Source organism: Sus scrofa, chromosome 7, assembly GCF_000003025.6.
Source record: "Sus scrofa isolate TJ Tabasco breed Duroc chromosome 7, Sscrofa11.1, whole genome shotgun sequence".
NCBI classification, from domain to species: domain Eukaryota; kingdom Metazoa; phylum Chordata; class Mammalia; order Artiodactyla; family Suidae; genus Sus; species Sus scrofa.
This window is the reverse complement of record NC_010449.5, coordinates 112,990,714-113,011,245: the sequence shown is the minus strand read 5'-3', so window position 1 is coordinate 113,011,245 and position 20,532 is coordinate 112,990,714. Positions and strand designations below refer to the sequence as shown.

At 54.6% G+C, this 20,532-nt stretch overlaps 1 protein-coding gene across 1 annotated transcript in view; it reads left to right on the top strand.

Moving 5' to 3' along the window:
* Positions 1-20,532, top strand: part of CCDC88C (coiled-coil domain containing 88C) — a 113,007-nt gene that overhangs the window by 19,197 nt on the left and 73,278 nt on the right. The window contains exons 3-5 of the mRNA XM_021100083.1: positions 7,561-7,733; positions 11,604-11,771; positions 19,060-19,129. Coding sequence (XP_020955742.1) covers positions 7,561-7,733; positions 11,604-11,771; positions 19,060-19,129 — 411 coding nt within the window. The remainder of the gene's footprint in view (positions 1-7,560; positions 7,734-11,603; positions 11,772-19,059; positions 19,130-20,532) is intronic.

Here is a 20,532-nt window from a genome sequence, read left to right as displayed (position 1 = left end):
GAGGACTCCGGGAGACGCGTTCCAGAATGTTCACAGCGTTTCTGTGCGCAACGGCAAAAGGCTGGAAGCAGCCCAGATGCCCATCAGTGGGGGGATGGATGAATACGCTGAGACGTGACCACACAATGGAATATTATACAGCTGTCCAAACCAATTAACTGCAGCAGCCGCGGTGAGGTAGATGAAGGTTAGCCATGCCGTAGAGAGTCAGTAAAAAGAGCGTGTGTGCCCGGAGATTACATAGAGCGCTAAGCCTTTTCTCATGAAGTCAAAAGTAACTGAAATCAGTGTGCCTTTTAAGGAGCATTTAGCAGATGCAGTCAAACTGTTACCAACAAAACAAAACAAAGGGCGAGGGGATGTGCCCTTCTGATTGAGGTCGGCGCTGTCTTGGTTGGGAGGAGGCGGGGTACCCGGTGGGGCTCGTCTGGTTGGATGTGGGTTATGGCCAAGGTCCCAGCGTTTGTGTGGAGCGGCGGGTTTGCAGGTGGTTCTTACATTGGGAAGAGCAACTAAATGAACGTGAGCCGTGTGAGAGCACCGATGAACGGCAAGAGCCAAGGATTACGATGAATGATGAACCCGGTTCTGTGCCTGTCGGGTCCAACATTCCCCCACTCGCACCCCACGTCCCTTCTAGCAGAGGCTGTGCAGGCCCAGTGTCCCCGGGCTGGGGTGGAGCCTCCTTTCGCCTCGCTGCCCTCCCGCTGCATCTCTCCACGGTGACCTGTCCTCCCGGCTCGGGCCGCCCTCCTCCTGGCTGGAGTGACCTCAGCCGGGCGGCTTGTGGCTTTGCTCTTCCTTAACCACTTGGTTCCTATCTGGGTCACACCATCAGTGCCCTGCGATGTATGGCCTCACCCCCTAATCGGTTCCACATGTGTGTATCTTTCTAACGAGATGGTAATTTCCACGAGGCCAGAGGTCACCTTTTATCGGCAGATTATTTGGCAGATTACTCCCCAGCTCCTGGTCACCCGCCCTTTCTTCCTTAATGAAAGAACCCCAGCCTCCCCTCCCGTGAGATGTAAATGGCCGTGTCGCGCTGCTTCGGAAACGTCAGCCTTGCTAAGAGGAGGTGGCAGCATGTTTTTTTTTCCTCTTCCTCCTTCCCGATGCCCAGAGTGCAGCGCAGGGCCCAGGTCCCTGACACCCTGGAGCGGCGGCCGCTCACGGTCTGCCTGTCTTCTGATATCTTGACTCCTGGGGAAGCCACTCTTTTCAGGTCTTCGTTACAAGCCACTGTAACTGTAACGGATGTCGCGTGTAGCCGCCCCGCCCCCGAGCTTCTTAGCACTGGGTGCGTCATGATCGCACCACAAGTTCTGTAGATTGAAAAGGTCAGTGGCTACCTTAAATTGGTACCTGGACTCGAAGGGGCTGGCCATGGGTCCCCTGCTCCACTCCCCTGCAGGTGACTTGGGCAAGTCACTCAACTCCTCTGAACTCCACTAGAGCCGAGCCGGAACCCATGCCTGCGGAGCTGGAGCAGCGTAAGTTGTCAGCCGCTCTGTGCCATAGGCCCCAGGCACTCATTTGCTCAAACCCTAATTTTCACAGCCGTCCCTAGCTGGGAGTTGTGAACTCACCTTGAGGCCTGCCCCCGCAGCAGCATCACTTTCCAGGAAGGGACTTGTGGCCCCATGACACATCTGTGCCTGGAGAAGGTGCCACTTTCCTGGCCGGATGCAGCCATCCGTCGTGGTCATTGTGACCCCTCCACTCTTGAGACAGAGCCCAGGAGAGGTAGTCTGAGATGAGACAAGCTTGCTCTTTTAGATGGGAGTGCTTTATTGCAGCTTCTGTTTCTCTTTATTTTTTTTCTCTTTTAGCAAAGACCAGTGTCTCGGTGGACACGGAGTGAGAGCCACCCTGTGCAGGGTGGATGGCAGCCATGCCGGTGCCAGGCAAGTCACGGAGGGGCAGCTTATATGTGCAGAGCTGCAGCCAGAGCCAGGCCTGCCTGCCCGGAGCAGTTTTGCCCCTGGCTTTCCTGGGGCTGAGTGGCCAGGGTAGTGGCAGAGTGACCATGAGCAGGAGAGGCCTTTTCTGGAGTTCCCGTTGTGGCTCAGCAGGTTAAAAACCCAACTAGTATCCATGAGGATGTGGGTTCAATCCCTGGCCTTGCTCATTGGGTTAAGGATCCGGCATTGCCGTGAGCCGTGGTGCTAGGTTGCAGACTAGGCTCAGAGCTGGTGTTGCTGTGGCTGTGGTGAAGGCTGGTGGCTGTGAGTCCAATTCGACCCCTAGCCTGGGAACTTCCATATGCCGCAGGTTTAGCCCTAAAAAGGAAAAAGAAAAAGAGGAAGAGGACTTTCCTACCTCACTGGCCTAGGGTGTCTGTGGCTGTGGCCGTGTGACATGGGCCATGCCAATGCCACAGCTTATCCTGCTGCCACCGCCTGACCTCAGACCTGGGGCCCTGGTTGGGAGGGCATGGCCCATCCCACTCTCCTGCATCTTTGCTCTCTGCCCCTGCATGGGAGAAGGGATTTATGATGACCGACTGCTGGCTTCCAGCATTCCTCCTCTCCTTTGCATGTGTTCAGGAAACACTTATTTAGAGCCTGTTCATAGCCAAACCTGAGCCCCATTCCTGACTCTGAGCTCGATGGCAAGGGTGGTTGATAAATGCCCATCTCCACCGTGAATCTGAGTTCCAGGCAGGCGAGGATCCCATCTGCTTTCACTTGCTGTCACACCCTCACTCCTAGCATACTGCCTAGAATAGACCCGGGCTCAGTAAATAAATACTTGTTGAATGAATGAGTGAGTGAGTAGATATAAGAGCAAGGCAGTTTGTGAGAACAGAGGGCCATGGCTGAATTGAGGGGTACAGATGCAAAGACACCCCCAAAACCAGGCTGTACAAATGTCCTAAGAGAAAGCTCTTAGGTATGTGGAGGTTCTGAGAGGGCGGGACAGGTTGCTCAGCACAAGAAGCCTGACAGCCTGTCCCGGGGCCTGAGTGACCAGTGAAGTCTTTTCTGGCCACTGCAGCCTGCAGGGGCCTCTCCAGGTGCCAGCCCCTTCTGCGGGTGCCCCTGGGCTGCAGGCTCACTGTGTTCACGTCTTCTCACCAGCCACGCTTCCCAGGGCTGGAAGATCTGGATCCCAGCCCCAGCTCGGTCATCACTTGCCCTGTGACCCTAGGCGTGTCCTTACCGCGTGCATCTCAGTTTATTCCTCTGTCAGATGGGCGCATTTCAGGCACCTACCCCCCCTGACCACCGCGTGACGGGAACACGCTGGAAAGTGTTGGACCAGAGTGCGATGTTATTCAGGCGCACATGGCCCCCGCCCCGTGGCTAACAGAGCCTCACACATAGTAGGTGGTCCGTTAATATGTTGAGTGCTTGATCATTTTTTGGCTTGGTCTGCAAGAGTCCATTTGCCATGGTGGTGAGGTGGGCACAGACTGCCGTCCTGCTCCGTTGGGCTCGGGGACAGCTGGTGCGGGTGCCAGCACTTGCTTGCCGTGGGGCCCTTGCTGGCCCTGCGGGAGGCCCGAGCGGCTGGCCTGCTGTGTCACCGGGTGCTGGGGCGGGTCTGGCGGCCTTCATTTTCTGGCCTCCTCCCCACCGTTCTCTGATTCTGGGGGCCCTCGCACCCGCCCTGCCCACATCTGAAGAAAAGCTTCCCTTTCCTTTTTTAAAAGAATGAAAGAAAGAAAGGGGGACCTTCTGTGTTTGTCTTCAGATCAGAGCCTCACGCAGTAGGGCCACTGGTCTGATGGCGAGGCATTGTTTCTGCTCCTGTCCTTCAGCATTCAGGCCGTTCACACAGTGAACTCACCCACGGGCCTGGCGCTCGTGGCCCTTCCTTAGCTCACTTGACAAATGCTGAGTGAGCCCTTCCGTGTGACAGGCTCTGGGAAGCAGTGGAGGGCGGCGGGGGGGCGGGCACAGAGACAGCCCAGGTCCCCACCCTCAGGAGCCCGCAGCCTGGGAAGGAGACTTGAAAAGTGAAGCTGGGGTTCCCATTGTGGCTCAGAGGGTTAAGAACCTGACGTAGTCTCCGTGAAGACGCGAGTTCAATCCCTGGCCTCCCTCAGTGGGTTAAGGATCTGGCGTTGCCGCAGGCTGCAGTGTAGGTTGCAGATGTGGCTCGGATCCTGCGTTGCTGTGGCTGTGGTGCAGGCCAGCGGCTACAGCGCTGATTCAGGCCTTAGCCTGGGAACCTCCACGTGCCTCGGATACAGCTGTAGAAAGGAAAAAAAAAGTGAAGCTGGTTTAGCAGAGGCAGTTGAGGCTGAAGCTTTATAACCAGTGGCGGAGGATTACTGGTCCCTTCGTCACCTCCCCTGGGCCTCGTGTACACAGACGTGTCACAGCACTGGCCACCCTGGCTCACGTGGGAGTGCCACCACAGCCTGATTTCTGGGGCGGGCAGGCATCAATAGCCAATCAGGGCTCCCTCTCCCTCTGCGCCCAGACGGGGCCCCCGGATGTTTCTCGGCACAACACACCACATTGCCACCACCTGTCACCTGTGCCTGGCACCCAGGCTTAAACCCTCTTTATAAGCCCTGGCCTCGTGGTGAGTCACTTGTGTGTGAGCTCCTCGTGCTTCCCAGGGCTTCAGAGTGGGACCTCTCTCCTTGGGGGCCCACGGCACCATTGGGCACTTGGGGGCCCAGGTGCTGTTGGAGATGGTTGGGCTGGGCCGCCACCAGTGTGGGGCTCTGTGGGACTGTACCTGCTCCTCCCTCTGCCTGCAAGTTTCTTACTCCACATCTGTGCTTGGTACACTCCCCCCTCCGTGCTTGTGTGCCCAGCTGTGGCTTAATCAGGGGGGCCCTCTGACCGCCTGTCCGTAAGAGCTTCATTTTCCTTCGCTCTTGGATCCTCTTACCTGTATTTTTTTCCTTAGCCCTTCATACTTCCTGGCACACCACAGGACGTGGCTCCCTCGTTTCTGCAGTACCCCCACAATCAAATACCTCTGTTGATCAAATGGATCTTTGTTGGCAAATCCTAGTGGGCCAGGGGTGCCCACTGCCAGTTAGGATTAAATGAGATACTACAAAGTGTCTCTCCCAGCTCTGCTTTGTTCTTTGGGGGGGTTCCCTTTGTGGCTCAGCGGTTAGCAACCCCGACTAGGATCCATGAGGACGTGGGTTTGATCCCTGGCCTCGCTCAGTGGGTTAAGGATCCAGCATTGCCACGAGCTGTGGGGTAGGTCGCAGACGCGGCTCGCAGCTCAGGTCCCACGTTGCTGTTGCTGTGGCTGTGGCACAGGCAGGCAGCTGCAGCTCCGATGACCCCTCTCCTGAGAACTTCCATATGCCGCGGGTGCGGCCCTAAGAAGCAAAAAAAAGAGAGGGAGAGGGAGAGAGAAAAAGAAAGAGAGACAGAAAGAGAAAGACAGACAGACAGACAGAAAGAAAAGTAAGAAAGTGTTCTTTTCCCTGCCCTGGCCGGGGTCCTGAGGCCTCTGTTCTCACCAGACCCTTCGTCCCTGTGGTCAGTCGGTTCAGTTGAGCCTGCAGTTGGTGAGCTCCGCTGCAGCAGCCTGTGCAAAGGCTCAAGGTTGGGGAGGATTCAGAAGTGAGCACGCTACAGCGCTCATCCCCAGATCCTGAGGTTCCCAGTCACCTCGAATGTGGGGTACACTGTGCTGGGGCTCGGGGGCCAGAGACAAGGAGATGATTCTTTCCACCAAGGGGTGTGGGTGGGGGATGGAGTCCCCGGAGGTGGGTGTTAAGGGCAGAGAGGGTTGCGTCAGGTGCTCACCCCCCAGCGTGGACGGCTGCCTTGAAATCAGTAGCATCTGTTGAGATTTTCACTTCCTGCTGAAATGTTAGTCATCACCAGCCCGTTTCTTAGCCTTCTTCCTCCCCAGTTTTTCAACTGTGTCCTGAGCTGCCCTCCCCCACTTTCCTGCTATAGAGTAAATTCTTAGTGGTAGAATAACAGAACCTTCCAGAGTTCCTTGCTCTGTGGATGAAGTCTGATCACTTGTTGCAAACTCCCATGCCTTTGACCCATTTGCAGGATTTGTGAGCTGGGACGTCTGTTTCATCTGCAGCTTTTCTGAGGGACAAGCGGGGACGAGGGAGGCGGTACGGTAGTCTTACCTCGCTCACTTAACTGCCGTGGAGACTTCACGGCACCCCCCTCCCAACACCCCCACTAAATGCTCCCACGGAAACTGACCCACTTCTCCAGCCTTTACCCTTCTCTGAGGTTCTGTCTCTGCGCCAAGGCAGGCCTTGCCAGTCTGCCATGCACACTTTCACTGGAGCCCGGACCTGCCCTGAGAACCAGCCCAGCATCCAGCAGCCCTTCTGACCTGGAACCTCTGCCACTCCTCACAGTGCAGGTGGTTGTGTGTGTGCTTTTGAGAGCAGAGGGAGAGGAGCAAAGGCAGGCACTCAGGGCGGACGTTCAAGTGTTCCTGCTCAGCCCTCCTCCTGCCTGGCCCAGAGCATCCAGTGATAGAGAAGGGAAGGGGTGTGGGCAAGCGCGGGGGTGGGAAGAGTTTCACCTCCCAGGTGAGCCCCTGCATCCCAATAGCCGTGACCGTCTCCTTTGTGGGTTTCACTTGCTAATCACAGCACATGTGCACCCCAGGGCTGTTCTAAGTTGGGACCCTTGAAGCAGGAGGCAGGTGTGTGTGTTCTTCCAGAGCGTGTCTGGGACAGCACCCAGTGCCAGGCGCTGTGCCCGATCTCCTATGGGTTAGGTGGGATGCTCGCCTACCCAGCCACCTGGTGGGGGGTGAAACAGTGACAGGCAGGTGGTGGGCCGGCTAGGAGACTCCAGAGCCATTACTGGGACTGTGGAGATTAGCATAAAGCAGGTGCCAGGTCCCTCCTCCCTGCGCAGAGGTTCTGGTTCTCTGTCCTGGGACTGCAGGGATGGGGGAGTGAGTCCAGGGCCTGTGGTGGAAGACACGGGGAGAGGGAATGCCTTCTGCTGCTTCATTTGCCTTTTTGTTGCCACCTATGTCTCCTTGCCAGCAGCATGCATGTGCGCACACCTGCACACGCAGACACACACCCGGACAGCCCCTGCTCCTCTTGGTTTCCATTTTAGCTCAGTGTCACCTCCTCCTAGAAGCCTTTCTGGATTAGTCCTCCTCTGTGCTCCCATTGTGCCCCAGCTCAGATGCTTTACATCCCCTCTGTTAGGGCACCAGACCTCCCAGAAGACCTGTCCCTGCCAGGACGTAGTTCTCAGAGGGCAGAGGGCCCTACCATGTGTGTACAACTTGGATGCCCTCACTGCTTCCTCTTCATTTTGTTGAGCTTGTCTGTCTGTCTGCATTTCTTGGATTAGAGGACAAGTCTTGTCCATGTACTTCCCCCCCGCGCCCCCACCCCCAGCCATCAGCTCACCACCTGACGCCCAGTAGGTGCCCAGGAAATACCATGGTGTAAGTAAGAGCGTGAACAGCTGCCCTTCCCCTCTCCCTGTCTGCCAGCCCCCTGCCCTGGGGAGGGGGGCATTAGGCTGGGCTGACTCGGGAACATTGATGCCCTGTGGCCTGAGGTGCTTGGGCTCTGCGGTGGTGGGGTGGCCTGCCTCCCCCGCCTTCCTCTCCCTGCCCTCACAGGTCCCAGCAGGCTGCCACCTGCCCCTGGTAGCTCCCAGGCACAAACTGCCCTTCCTGTGCCCACCTGTCCCCTGGGAGTGAGGGAACTGGCACAGTACCGGCAGGTAGTGGGCGAGGGCTGCCAGGGTGGTGCCCACCCCAGCCCTGCCTGGGTGACCGATGTGTGGGGCAGAGTGAGGCACAGAGGCTCCAGAGACACCTGCTCCCCAGCTCTGCTGCTTGCTGGGACAGGGAAAGGCCGTGCCTCCCACCGAGCTCCGTGGTGTGCCCAGCGCAGAAGGGGCACGAAATCAGCCTAGATTCCCCACCTGATGAGCAATTTGAGTCCTAGGGACCTGGGACTCCACCAGCCCCACCTGACAGGTGTCCCCACCGTGCTGTGACCCCACACACTGTGCCTCGGCTGACAGTGGTGCCAGCTGTGAGCCCCCCGCACCCTTGCTTGCCTGCCCATCAACAAAAATGTGGACTTTTGCAAGAAACCCAAAGAAAGGAACTTTACTGCTGCTGATCCCTCAGCACCGTAAAGTAGGGCCCCTTGCATCAACCACAAGCACGGATGCTGCTGTTTTGCTGGGAGGAGAGGACAGGGCATCCCTGAGCCACTCCAGGCACTGAAGTGTCCACCCCTCCCTCCCCATCCGGCTTAATCCTCTGACTCCTCCCTCTCCCCCCCACACCCCCCTGCAGTCTGGTCCTGGCGTGTAGTCAGCCCTCGGTAGACACTGCCGCATGAGAGCGCTCCTTGGAAGGAGCCCTGGTGCAGTGGAAGGAGCCCTGGGCGGAACTGAGGAATCCTGGCTTTCTTCACCCCAGTGGGAAGCTACACCTGTGATCTTCCTCTCCGGGCCTCAGTGTCCATGCCCCAGAGGTCATCTCTGAGGCTCTTCTGGCTTTAGAATGCTAATTCTTCGCCTTCTGCTCTTGGCTGGGACGATGCGCGTCCAGCGCGGGCCCCTCCCCTCTGCACCTGTGGTCCCCGGCGGCCTCACTGCAGAAGTTCTCCCCTAGATCCCAGCCTTAGCTGCTGGTGACCTGGCTTGTATTAGCATGTAAAACGCCTCCTGAGACACCATCTCTGGGCACAAGTTCTTGGAGGAGATGAATGCGGCGCACTGCCTGTGCCTCCGGGGCTGCCCCCCACCTTCCTTGGTCCAGGGGCTCTGAACTGACACTTTCTAGCATCAGGTAAGATGACTCCACCCACAGAACAACCTGGAGGGAAGGCGGCAGGCGTTCTTGGGGACACTCGAAGTGTCCTCCAGCCCTGCCTCTGTTGGGTTTCACCTGGGTTCTCCAGCAACATGTGGGCACTTGCCTGCTTTCAGAGTTGGCAGCCCTGAGTTAGTAACACTAAGACGTCCCGTGCTTCTCTGTGCCAGCATCCCCGCCCCCACCTTCTGTAGGAACCAGACATCCCGCAGAGATTGTTCTCCTGTTACAGATGAGAGTGTGGTTCAGAGAGGGACTGTGACTTGCCTGAGGTCACACAGCAGGGTGCTTTGCCCTCACTTGGTGCTAGTTGAGTTTCCAGGTGCTCCTCCTCCTGGGTCAGCTCAAAGGAAATGTTTGTTTTCCTTTCTGGGAACAAAGGCTGGGCTTGGTTTGTTTCTGTGAACACAGCCACAAGGACAGGCAGTTACGAAGTATCTTGGGGGCAGGGGCTTTCCAGATGATCTGGGACCCGCGGACAGCCAGGCTGGTGGCTTTACACTGCTGGGACCTGACATGGCATGGCCTCATTAGGGGGAGCCAGTGCTCCTGGGCTTGTGCGGACTCGAGCTGGTTTCAGGCCCTGGGGATCCCTGGATTCATTGAAACGAGGTGGAACAGATGGATTGGGTCTATCAACAGCTTTATGTGACAGCCTCTTAACATAAAAGCACTTCATTACGCACGTTTCACCGGGGCTCCCTGCCCCAGTCGGAGGGCACGCGGCGGAAGCGACAGCCCCTGGTCCAGATGGAATTACGAGCACATGGGCCCTGGGCCCGGCTCTGTTCACGTGGCTGAGGGTAAATCATCAGGTCTAGGCGCCTCTCAGCAGCTAAATTAGACAGTCATCCTTCTGGCTGTCACATCACAAAGTGGGCTGTGTCGCTGGGTTTAGGGGTCAAGTCCTTGCTGCTCTCGGGAGTGGGGGTGACACGGGGGCAGGGAGGCAGCTCTGTTGGGGAGGCAGCATGCTGTGCATATCACTGGTCAGCATGGAAAGTCTGAGACAGGCAGAGCTCTAGAAAGTGCCAGGTCTGGGGGAAAGCTCGCCATCCCAGAGCGTCTGCCCTCACTCCTTGTCCTGTCATTAGCACCCCCCCCCCCCCCGGGGCCCAGCCCTAGGATATTTGTGTAATTCTTTTTTTTCTTATTATTGTCTTTTTTAGGGCCACACCCCTGGCATGTGGAACTTCCCAGGCTAGGAATTGAATAGGAGCTGCAGCTGCTGGCCACGGCCACAGCAGCGTGGGATCTGAGCTGCATCTGTGACCTACACCACAGCTCACGGCAGCACCGGATCCTTAACCCACTGAGCGAGGGATTGAACCTGAGTCCTCATGGATACCAGTCGGGTTTGTTACTGTCGAGCCACAACGGGAACTCTGAAATTCCTGTCATGCTTATCCTCACCACCTCTCACGATGTTGGGAGGAGGAAGCCCTCCCTGTGTTTGTCTTTGCCATCCACCGAGTGGCAGTTTTTGTTCAAGCCAAGATGCTGTTGAAGGGCCCTCAGGAGCCCCTCTTGGCCAAGTCCAGGTGGGAGGTTTGGAGGGGTGTGAATTTGACGTGGGCATCAACCCCGTCACGTGTACAGAGGGTGCCTGCAACACCGCTCCCGATGCTCCAGGGTGCTGGGGTGCCCGGTGACCTTCTCAGCCTTTCGGGACCCCACAGCCCCCTCCCCTGCATGAACCTTGGCTCTGCAGTGTCTGGAGGAGTCATCACTGTGGGGTTTGGAGTCCCTCTTCCTCTCTTGCGGCCCCGCGGAGACATGGGAATACAAGTGGCGGCTTTCCCGTCCGAGTCATTTGTGTGGTTTAGGAGTTTCAAATTCCCCTTGCTTTGCTTCATTTGCTCATAAAACAGTCACATTCGGGAATTCACAGTTGGGGAACCTGGCATGTCCAAACCAGCGTTGCAGATTCATTTGGAGGTGTTTTCAGCGTTGGTTATCATCTCCAAGCTGCGGGGTCTTCGGGCATCTGGTGGCCGATGTCGCCTGGTTTCCAGGCATAGGAAGGAGCTTAACAGAGGAACCAGCCCTCGGGGTAGTGAAGCAAAGTAGTTGGTTTTCAGGACTTGGTCCGCTAACAAGTGTGTGAGAGAACACCCCTCTTTCGGAAAAGAGATTTAAACAATAATAAAACCTTACTCAATGTACTACTTTTTTCTTTTTTTTTTTTGGTCTTTTGTCCTTTTTAGGGTCTCACCTGAGGCATATGGAAGTTCCCAGGCTAGGGGTCTAATCAGTTGTAGCCTCCGGTCTACGCCAGAGCCACAGCAATGCCAGATCCAAGCCGCGTCTGCGACCTCCACCACAGGTCACGGCCACGCTGGATCGTTTAACCCACTGAGCGAGGCCAGGGATCAAACCCGCAACCTCATGGTTCCTAGTTGGATTCGTTTCCGCTGCGCCACCACGGGAACTCCATCAGTGTACATTTTGAGGACTATTTGCTGATCCGTCTAATTTTGTTGGCTGTCACTTAGCTGCTTTTTGCTTCCTCTGGGGAGTTGACTGATGAGGCAGAATGTGAACACACCACAGAAGTGGACAGGGAAGCGTGAGGAGGTGAGAGGGAAGGAAATCACGTGTGATTAAGGACACCAAGGATGGCTTTGTGGAGGACGTGACATTTTCACTGAGATTTGGAGAATGCATAGGGTTCTGACCAGAAGTTATCAGGGCCGAGAATGTGTGAGGACGAAAAAGCATCCCAGTGGGAAATGCAGAGCGTGTGTACGTTGTAACCCCAGGCTTGACTACGGCCCGGCGTTGGCAGCTGATACTACCCTGGCTCCCTCCTTCACCTGCAGGACTCCTAAGCCTTCTCTACAGCCCAGCTCAGAAGCCACCGCCTCTGGGAAGCCTTCCGAGACTTGCCTGGGCAGAGGTGGGCAGTGCTGGCTGACTGTGCTGCACGGACGCCCGTCCTTTTGTGCCGTGTCTCCCTCGGCCTTTTCCACCAGCGGAGAGGTCTCAGCGCACGCAAGGTGGGCAGTGTGTGTTTCTGAAGATCTGAACCCCAGACTTAAGGGTGTGTTGTGTGGGGGCCGGGTGCACACTCAAAGCGGTCATCACTCGTGTTTCTGATGCTCAGTATTGACTCAGAACATGGATCAATCCTGGTGTTTCTTCCGCTGTGTGGAAGGCGCCTTTTGCCGTCTGGACCACCCTGAGCTCCTTGGCGACGGTGAGCATCGTCTTCCTCCTGGATGCCTCTCGGGGTGTTTGTTTTAATGTCTCTGGGATCTCCCTCTCATGGATTCTGCATTAACAGCTCCTTTTCAAACCCACGCAGAGAGTCACTCCATGGAGCTTAAACACATGGCATTTAGTAGCAGTTATTTTTCCTTCCTGGCGAAGTGTCGAGCCGTAAAATTGCTTGGTCTGGTAAGGGTAAAAGATTTCTTCCTGTTTCTTCATGAAATCAGTGTTTTTTGTTTTTTGTTTTTTTTTTTTAAATCATTGTTCTTAATCCCACAGTCTGAGGGTTTCCAATGGAAACTGAAGATAACCTTTGCTGCAGCCACACAAAGCATTTCCACCCCGCAGCTTTTCCAGGACCTTGAGTTTCTTCCACCAGCGGAGAAAGTGACCTTCCTGTTTGAGCAGGAGCAGAGATCAACAAGGGCCCTGATAGGATTTTAAGCCTTTTCAGTGAGGCGTCTCTGTTGCCTCAGGCAGTGGGTGAACTTGTCCAAGATCCTTGAGCTTCTGTTTTCCAGGGGCTGGTGCCCTGGCAGCCCGCGCCTTCCCGCGGGGCCTCCTGCCTCAGCCCCCAGCACAGAGCCGGCTGTAAGCCGGCCTCTGCCCTCATCCCTGTCAGCCACGGGGGTTCTCTTGGCCTCTCTTCCTGGCTGATGGAGCCTTTGCAATTCCTGATGGGAGATGCTGGAATACAGTTTGATTTGGGGTGGGGTGAGTGATGAAAAAAAATTAGTAATCCACATCAATTTTCATGCAGGATACATTGTGAATTGTCTCAGGAGAAAGATAGATAGATAGATGGATAGATAGATATAATTTTTTTTTTTTTTTTTTTTTTTTTTTTGCCACACCTGCAGCATACAGAAGTTCCTGGGCCAGGGATTAAACCCATGCCACAGCAGTGATCCAAGCTGCTGCAGTGACTACGCTGCCTCCTTAGCCCGCTGTGTCACCAGGGGAATCCCTAATTTTTTTGTTTAAGTGGACATGTCATGTTCACAGTTGCATATCTAGTAAATAGATGCTGCTGACCATATGTGCTTTGTGTGGGAAACCATGCCATAAGGTGAAAATAATTTAATGTAAGGTGATAGAACCACACTGCAGAATCTTTCTTAAATGTTGCAAGAGCTTGCTTTATCCCAAGCACTCTGATGGGGTTCTGTCATTTTGGTATACTTGCTTTGAGGGTTTCCTGTTTTTTTAGCCTAGCCTTAGTATCAGTTAGGCATCCTTTTTTCCTTTAAAGCCTTTTTTTTTTTGTCGTCTTCCTCACCAGGTTAGCAGCTGTAGCTTCCATTATCTAACCATCCCCCAGTGTCATCTTGTGGCACAAACACTAAAGTGCTGTTCTCTTAACACACACCCTGTCACACTTGGATTTGTATTTTGAGGCTTTGGGGTGGGGGCGGGGGTGGGGTGGTTAGAGCCTCCAATTGATGTTTCACTGTTAACAGTTTTATGCTGAAGTAGACGGCTTACCAAGTTTGGGGTACACGCACTTATTCTCAGAAGTGAGTTGAGGGGATCATTTTGGGGGTTCCTGAACTGAGTCCTCCTGTTGCCAAACCGAGGGAGGAGGTCCTAGGAGAAAGCAGGGGTGCATTTTAGGGCTTCTGGGATGTTCGGCTGCCGTGGCTGAGTGGGTGTTATTTATAAGTCCTGGATAGAGACTGGCTAGAAAGGAATTAGGAGACCTGACCCCTATAATTTGGAGGCGACGTAGCCACACACAGAGCGTGAGTGTCATCTCTCAGCTCTGGGAGCCGCAGGGTCAACCCAGGTGGACTGAGGCATCTGGCCTGTCCTGGGGTCCATCTCGAGGTCCTTCCCAGCCCTGAGGTGCTGCCCCAGGCCTCTGTCTCCCCTTCTCCCTCCCAGAGCTCCCCCTCCGGAGGGCAGTGATGGAGCCCCCAGATCTTTTTATCCCAAGCTCAGCACCACCGACACCCAGCAGGTGTGCATGCTCAGGAGACCTTGACACTTCCCTGTGTGGCGTGAGGCTTGGGGGAGTTGGGCAAGGAAGGGGCATTTAGCCTGGAGCTCTGGCCCTCGTGAAGGCTGGTGACGCAAGAGATGACCCGGTGACCTCCTGGAGCTGGCCTGGAGTCGCAGCCTGGGCCCTGTGTTGGGTTCTGACACAGGGGAACCAGTGCCCGCCAGTGGGGACAAACGTTTGGTGCCCTGGGCTCAGCGAAGCCACATGCCGGGTGCTGGTCTGATTTGCTGTGGGGCGCCTAGGAGGTCTCGCCGGCCACCCTGGCCACTTGGTTATGACCACGTGTGAGTTCTGCACGTGACCAGGTGCCTCTGGAACCCACTCACTATCGCAGCCCCCACCCTCCTCCCACCACTGGCAGAGCTCCTCGCTGACCTGCGAGACCCAGCACGCAGCACCCCCCGAGTATTTTCTCTTCTCCGCATGGAGTACCTTTGCGTTTGCCGTGGGAGCCTTCTAATAGGAAGGGAGCCTTCTCCCTCAGCTCGGCTTCCTGGTTCTGTTCTTAGAATGTCTCTCTATCCGTGACCCCTGGGAGCCAGTGACCCAACCTCATGGCAGCCCCTCGGCTCTTCCTAACGCCAGCCCTGCCCCGGGTTGTGTCCAGAGGGTCCGGATCCGGAGGCTGGCAGTCTGAGGACATCTGAGTCTCAGGCTCGTGACCACTGCGAGAACACAGATGCAGCCCCTGGGACCCCCTGCTGGGGTGACATACGCTTCCTGGAGAGCATCCTGGTTCGTCCCATCCCTCCGCCAGGTGGAAGGCCTTGTTTGTGTCAGGACAGCCCCTGGGGGACCTTCAGAGTTGCTGAGATCCTAAATTTTAGGTGTACAGCCTGGATGAGGTCAGGTGGGTTCTTTCACCTTTTCCGTCACAAAGCGCTTTCGAGCCCCGGCCCCCCTTGCTGCTCAGCATCTAGAGGCAGCCACCCTATTCTGACCTGTTGTTGCAACTTTTCTTTTAGTTTGTTTAAAGTGGTTAGAATGAGGTTCTTCCGGGATGCAATTAGCACAGTTTCATTTATGAAAAGGAAAATCTGGGGTTTCTCTGGCCTCTTATATTAGGATCTGAGAACAAACCGAAAAGGGGGTGCAGGCAGGAGAGGGAACGGGGTACGAAGTCTCCTCTGGATCTCCGCGTTTAAATTTCCCTCCCGCACCCCTCCCTTCCTGTTGCTGAGTTCTCTGCAGAGGGCAGGGGGCCTCTGTCAGGGCTGCACCCCAAGCCTGACTCTTCCCTCTTGCCGTCAGGCCACAAGGGTGGGGTGACGAGAGAGCCCGTGAGACTTATGTGTGCCCTTGTCCTTTGTCCTGCCTCGGGATGTGACGGTGGCCTTTGTTTCCGCCTTTGCAGAGGCCTGGGTGGCACCAGGAGGGCTTGTTGGCACATTTGGGGGTTGCTCAGAGCACACCTTAGGGCTTACGCTCTCGTCTTTGTGCTCTCCCACCCTGCACAGCCAGCCGGGGTGTGACCAGATGCCTGCCAAGCAGGCCAGTGTCAGCTGCGGTCCCCACAGTGGCTTTCTGTTCCGAGTACCAGGCAGGGCGGGTCCACTCGTCAGCAGCCTCCTCACGTCCCCACTAGACGCAGGGCCTGGCCTGTCGCCCTGGAGGCCCTGCCACCCCGAGGGGATGCATTTGCTCAGCTTTTCTCAGGGACTGGCGGCCACCGAGTCCCCTTGTCCGCAGGATTGGGGAGCTCAACACCACAAGCCACGTGTGGCTGGCGGGGTCTCCAGATGTGGCTAGTGTTAAGGAAGGAAATGAATTTCTAATTAATTCAAATGTTAAAAACCAATGCCGGGTTCAGTTATTGGAAGAATTGTAAGTGTGTTTGTGTTTGGAACAGCTTGGGTATGCAAACCTGCTTATTCAGATCATGTTTCCAATGAAAACTTAGCATCTGAATTGATGTGCTGTGGATTTCAGACATGGTCCGGAAAAAAAGAATGTGAAATATCTCATTCATGGTTTTATGTTGATTAGGTGGTGAACCAATAATATTTGGGATACACGGGCTTAATTGAAGTATGTTATTCAGATGTTGTCACTTGTTTTTACTTTCTTAAGGTGCCTGCTGGAGCATTGGAAATCAGTTGAGCCTCGTGTTTCTACTGAGCAGCTCTGTGGTAGTCACACCTCTGAGGCTGTTTTTGTTGGAAATGCAGTTGGGGGTCTTCTGGGGGGAACAGTTAAGGTCTTGGGGGTGTTTTGGGCCAGGAGATTAAATCTCAGGTGACCCGGGGTATTTTGGAAGGAACACATCATAAAACATTGTTCGTAAGACATTACTTCTTTGCGGGATCGTTCTTTTTTTTTCTTTTTTAATTCCTCAATGAATTTTATTACATTTATAGTTGTACAACGATCACCACAACATTGCTTCTTAATGGCACGAGTGACGCCTCTTTCTTGTGGGAAAATTAGGAAGTCCCGATTAGACAAACAAAACATCCTGTTTTGGAGGGAGAATACATGGATTCTCCAGCAATATTTTCTCGCAGCGTTTCCAGCAGTCTTTTGCTTCGGTCGTCATTAGCATAAAAATGCCACTTTGCGTTCTCGCAGAGACCCTCTAGATGGTTTCACAGTCTGTATCGCCTTTGTAAATGCGTGCACCCTTCTTAAAGCCCTGATAATAGAGCTGGTGTTCCTGACCCTGGGACCACAGTGGAGGGGACACCAGCCGCGCCTTCAAAAAGGGACTGTAGCTGGTCAGACAGTGATAACAAGGAACTCTTCTGGAAGCTGGGCTGAGCGCTCGAGTTGAGCATCTCGGCTGGATGAGAGGGACTCCATGGGCCGTTCTGGTTGAGAGTCCTTCCATTTGCGGCAAGTGGATTTCTCTGATTTTACTCGTGGTACGTCTTTTGCCCCCGGGCGGGACTGGGGAGTCTTTTGGTGAGTGCTTTCAACTAAGTTTTTCCATGTTGACTTTTCCAAGCCCTGAAGGAGGGCCGAGGCTGTTACGCAACTTAGACTCTGTCCAGCATCGAGACTTGTTTGAGAAAACACTAGCCGTCTCTGATGTGGTGACATGAGACCCCAGATAGCAAAGAAAAAAAAAGACCCCAGAGAGTAAAGTGTCCTCCAGCACTGAGCGGAGAGGGGCCCGGTGTCCTGGGGACTAAACCTCCTGGCTTAGCACCCCTCCCCTCAGCTTCTGTGTGGGTGGGAGCCATGGAAAGAGAATCAGGGGGACGGATCAGGTCATTCTGTACGTTCTTTGAAGGTGTCGGCCTCTCCTAGCTGCTTGCCTGGGCCACCATTCTCATCCGAGGATGCAGACAAGAGCGCCGAGGTGCTCAGCGGGGCCCTGTGGGATTCACCCATTGTGGTCATTGTTCCCCTCCCCTACCCTTTTTTGTTTTTGTTTTTTGTTTTGCTTTTTTGCTTTTTAGGGCCACACTCATGGCATATGGAGGCTCCCAGGCAAGGGGTCGAATTGGAGCTACAGCTGCCAGCCTACGCCACAGCCACACCGCAAAGCGGGATCCGAGCCACATCTGTGACCTCTGTCACAGCTCACGGCAACGCTGGATCCTTAACCCACTGAGCAAGGCCAGGGATCGAGCCTGCGTCCTCATGGGTGCTAGTCAGATTTGTTAACAGCTGAGCCACGACGGGAACTCCCATTGTCCCCTTTCCTTCACCTGCGCCGGTTGGCAGTGTAAGGAATACAGAGATGCCTCACGTTACACGGTCGAGGGACTGCGGGAGAAAGTCGTATCCCAGTGGAAACATTTCTTTAAAGGCCGAAGAGGAGCTTTGTTGGTCAAGAGTTTCTGTAGTGACCGCTTTGGTGAGATCAGGAATACTTATGAATCCCACCGCCTCGCTGGTCTTCCATAAAATTAGGTGTTCGTCTCCTGATGTGAGAAAAACAAGGCAGGCGCGTCTGGGTGGGAAGGACGCCCCTGCCCGAGAAACACTCTGGGGAAATGTGCGAGGTGGGCGGGTGGACGCCTTCCGAGCAGCACTCGCTCGCTTGTTAAAAACAGCCAGCCCAGGGGGTGTGACCCGGGGCTGGAGCCTGGGCCTTCTTTCAGAGACCCCTGCTGTGAGGGCAGAAGCCAGCTCACTTCCCCTGCGCCAGCTCTCAGACGGGCACAAAGTAGCTGTGATTTATCCCTGCCCCAGGGCAGTCCCTGCTGTAAAGAGAGAAGTCTCTCCGTTTACAGCTCATAGCAAAGGCCTGCTGGATACGCAGATCCTAATCTCAGCTTGTAAAGCCTCAGGAGCACTTCTTTAATTTTTTATTCTGTATTTTTTTTTAATTGCACAAACTGTACAATAAAAATAGACGTCTTTTAAAAAGAAACGCACCCCAGAGTTCCCTTATGCCTCAGTAGGTTAAGAACCTGACTAGTATCCATGAGGATGCGGGTTCAATCCCTGGCCTTGCTCAGTGGGTTAAGGATCCGGCATTGCCATGAGCTGTGGTGTAGGTTGCAGACATGGCTCAGCTCTGGCATTTCTGTGGCTGTGGTGTAGGCCCGCAGCTGTAGCTCTGATTCGACCCCTAGCCCGGGAACTTCCAGTCCCATTGTGGCTCAGTGGAAAGGAACCCGACTAGTATCCACGAGGATGTGGATTCAGTCCCTGACCTTGCTCAGTGGAGTTAAAGGATCCAGCATTGCCTCAAGCTGCAGTGTAGGTCACAGACGTGGCTCGGATCTGGCATTGCTGTGGCTGTGGTGTAGGCTGGCAGATGTAGTTCCGGTTCTACCTCCTAGCCTGGGAACTTCATATGCCGCAGGTGCAGCCCTCAAAAGACAGAAAAGAAACTCACCCCTAACCTTGCTAATCTAGTGTCTAATCTTCTTTTTCCCAAGGTCTCTGTACCCCTGCAGACATAGTTTTTGTTTGGTAATGATCGAGACAGAAGCACAGTTGGTTTTTTTGATCTCCCACTCATTTCTAGCTTAAATATTCCACCCTGTTTTATGGTATTTTCCTAGTTACTCTGTGGCTGCACACTCATCCAGTAACTTGATAAACTGTAATTTTCCTAATCAGTCTTGATTTTGTTTTCCCTTCTTAATGGTATCTTTTCCCTTTTGTTTCTGTAGGAAGTTCTCCAGCAGCTGATCGTAATGAATTTGCCCAATGTCTTGATGATTGGCAAAGACCCGCTGTCTGGTGAGTGGAAAGCTGCCCCGCGCCCCCACCCCCGGCGAGCCCGGGCAGTGCCATGGGCTCTGGGCAGCTGTTGGATGCAGAGCCCTGGCTGCTGACTCGGAGCCAGCACAGTGAAAACATGTGATCACTTGGGTGTGACTGTGAAGGGGTGGGTTTATTACCCAGAGGCATTAAACTAAGCACACATTTCTCCCTTAATAGTGCGTCTCCTCGACCCCTCAGTTGGGGTGCAGAGGCAGGCGAGGCTACTGCTGAGTTGTAGGGTGGGCGTGGCCCTGTTGGCAAGAAGGAATCTTTTTTTTTTTTTTTTTTGTCGTTTTTAGGGCCACACCTGCGGCATATAGAGGTTCCCAGGCTAGGGGTCTAATCAGAGCTGCAGCTGCTGGCCTACACCACAGTCACAGCAATACCAGATCCTTAACCCACTGAGCAAGACCAGGGATCGATCCTGCGTCCTCATGGATGCTAGTCAGATTTGTTCCTGCTGAGGCACGACAGGAACTCCTGGGCATATGTTTTAAAATCTAAACGAAGATGTGCTTCTGGGGTGTGGCTGTGTCACCCCATTTATAGACAAGAAACGGCAGTTCACAGGGTTGAAGTGACAAGCCCTCCATCACTTAGCCCATAAGCAGAGGGGTCGATTGGAAACTGGCCTCTTCCAACCCTTGAACTTGAGCTGCCATCTGTGTCACATGCAAACAGGTGTTAGGTTGAGCCGTAGGCAATTGCCGCTATTCAACCATTTTGACCTATGGAAATGACACTGGCATATGATTCAATCTAACACTAAACTCCTCCTCCTCCACCCTGCCCCCATCAGCCCGTCACACCGCGTAGCTTGCCGCCTTCCCCTTGTCGGTGTTCCCCCCCCCCATTCACTGCTGCCATCTGGAAGTCTGGCCCCTGGGGACCCCTTCTCCAGCAGGCACCTCCACTCACCAGAACCCTGGCGCCAGCCCTCCCCTTGGCAGTTTCTGTCCCAGCCTCTCTAAACCTCACGGCCCAGGCCAAGAGATTGTCCACATGCAAAGAACCCAGGTCCCACCTCGGGTCCGGTGCTGGACAGAAACACCTGCAGAGATGTGGACGCTGAATTTTTTACTAACTGTATTAAGGTATAATTTGCATACTGTGAAACTCACCTGTTCTTGAGTATACAGGTTAGTGATTGTTTTTGTTTGTTTTATTTTGACCACACCCACAGCCTGAGCAAGTGTCTAGGCCAGGGGTTGAACCCGCACCACAGCAGTGACAATGCCAGATCCTTAACCCGCTGCACCACCAGGGAACTCTTTGTGATTTTTTTTTTCATGCATGTACAGAGTTGTGCTGCTTTATTCGCGGTAGGTCCCACCAGGACCTCCTGCCGTGTGTGTGTCTTCACGTCTTCCAGTGACCTC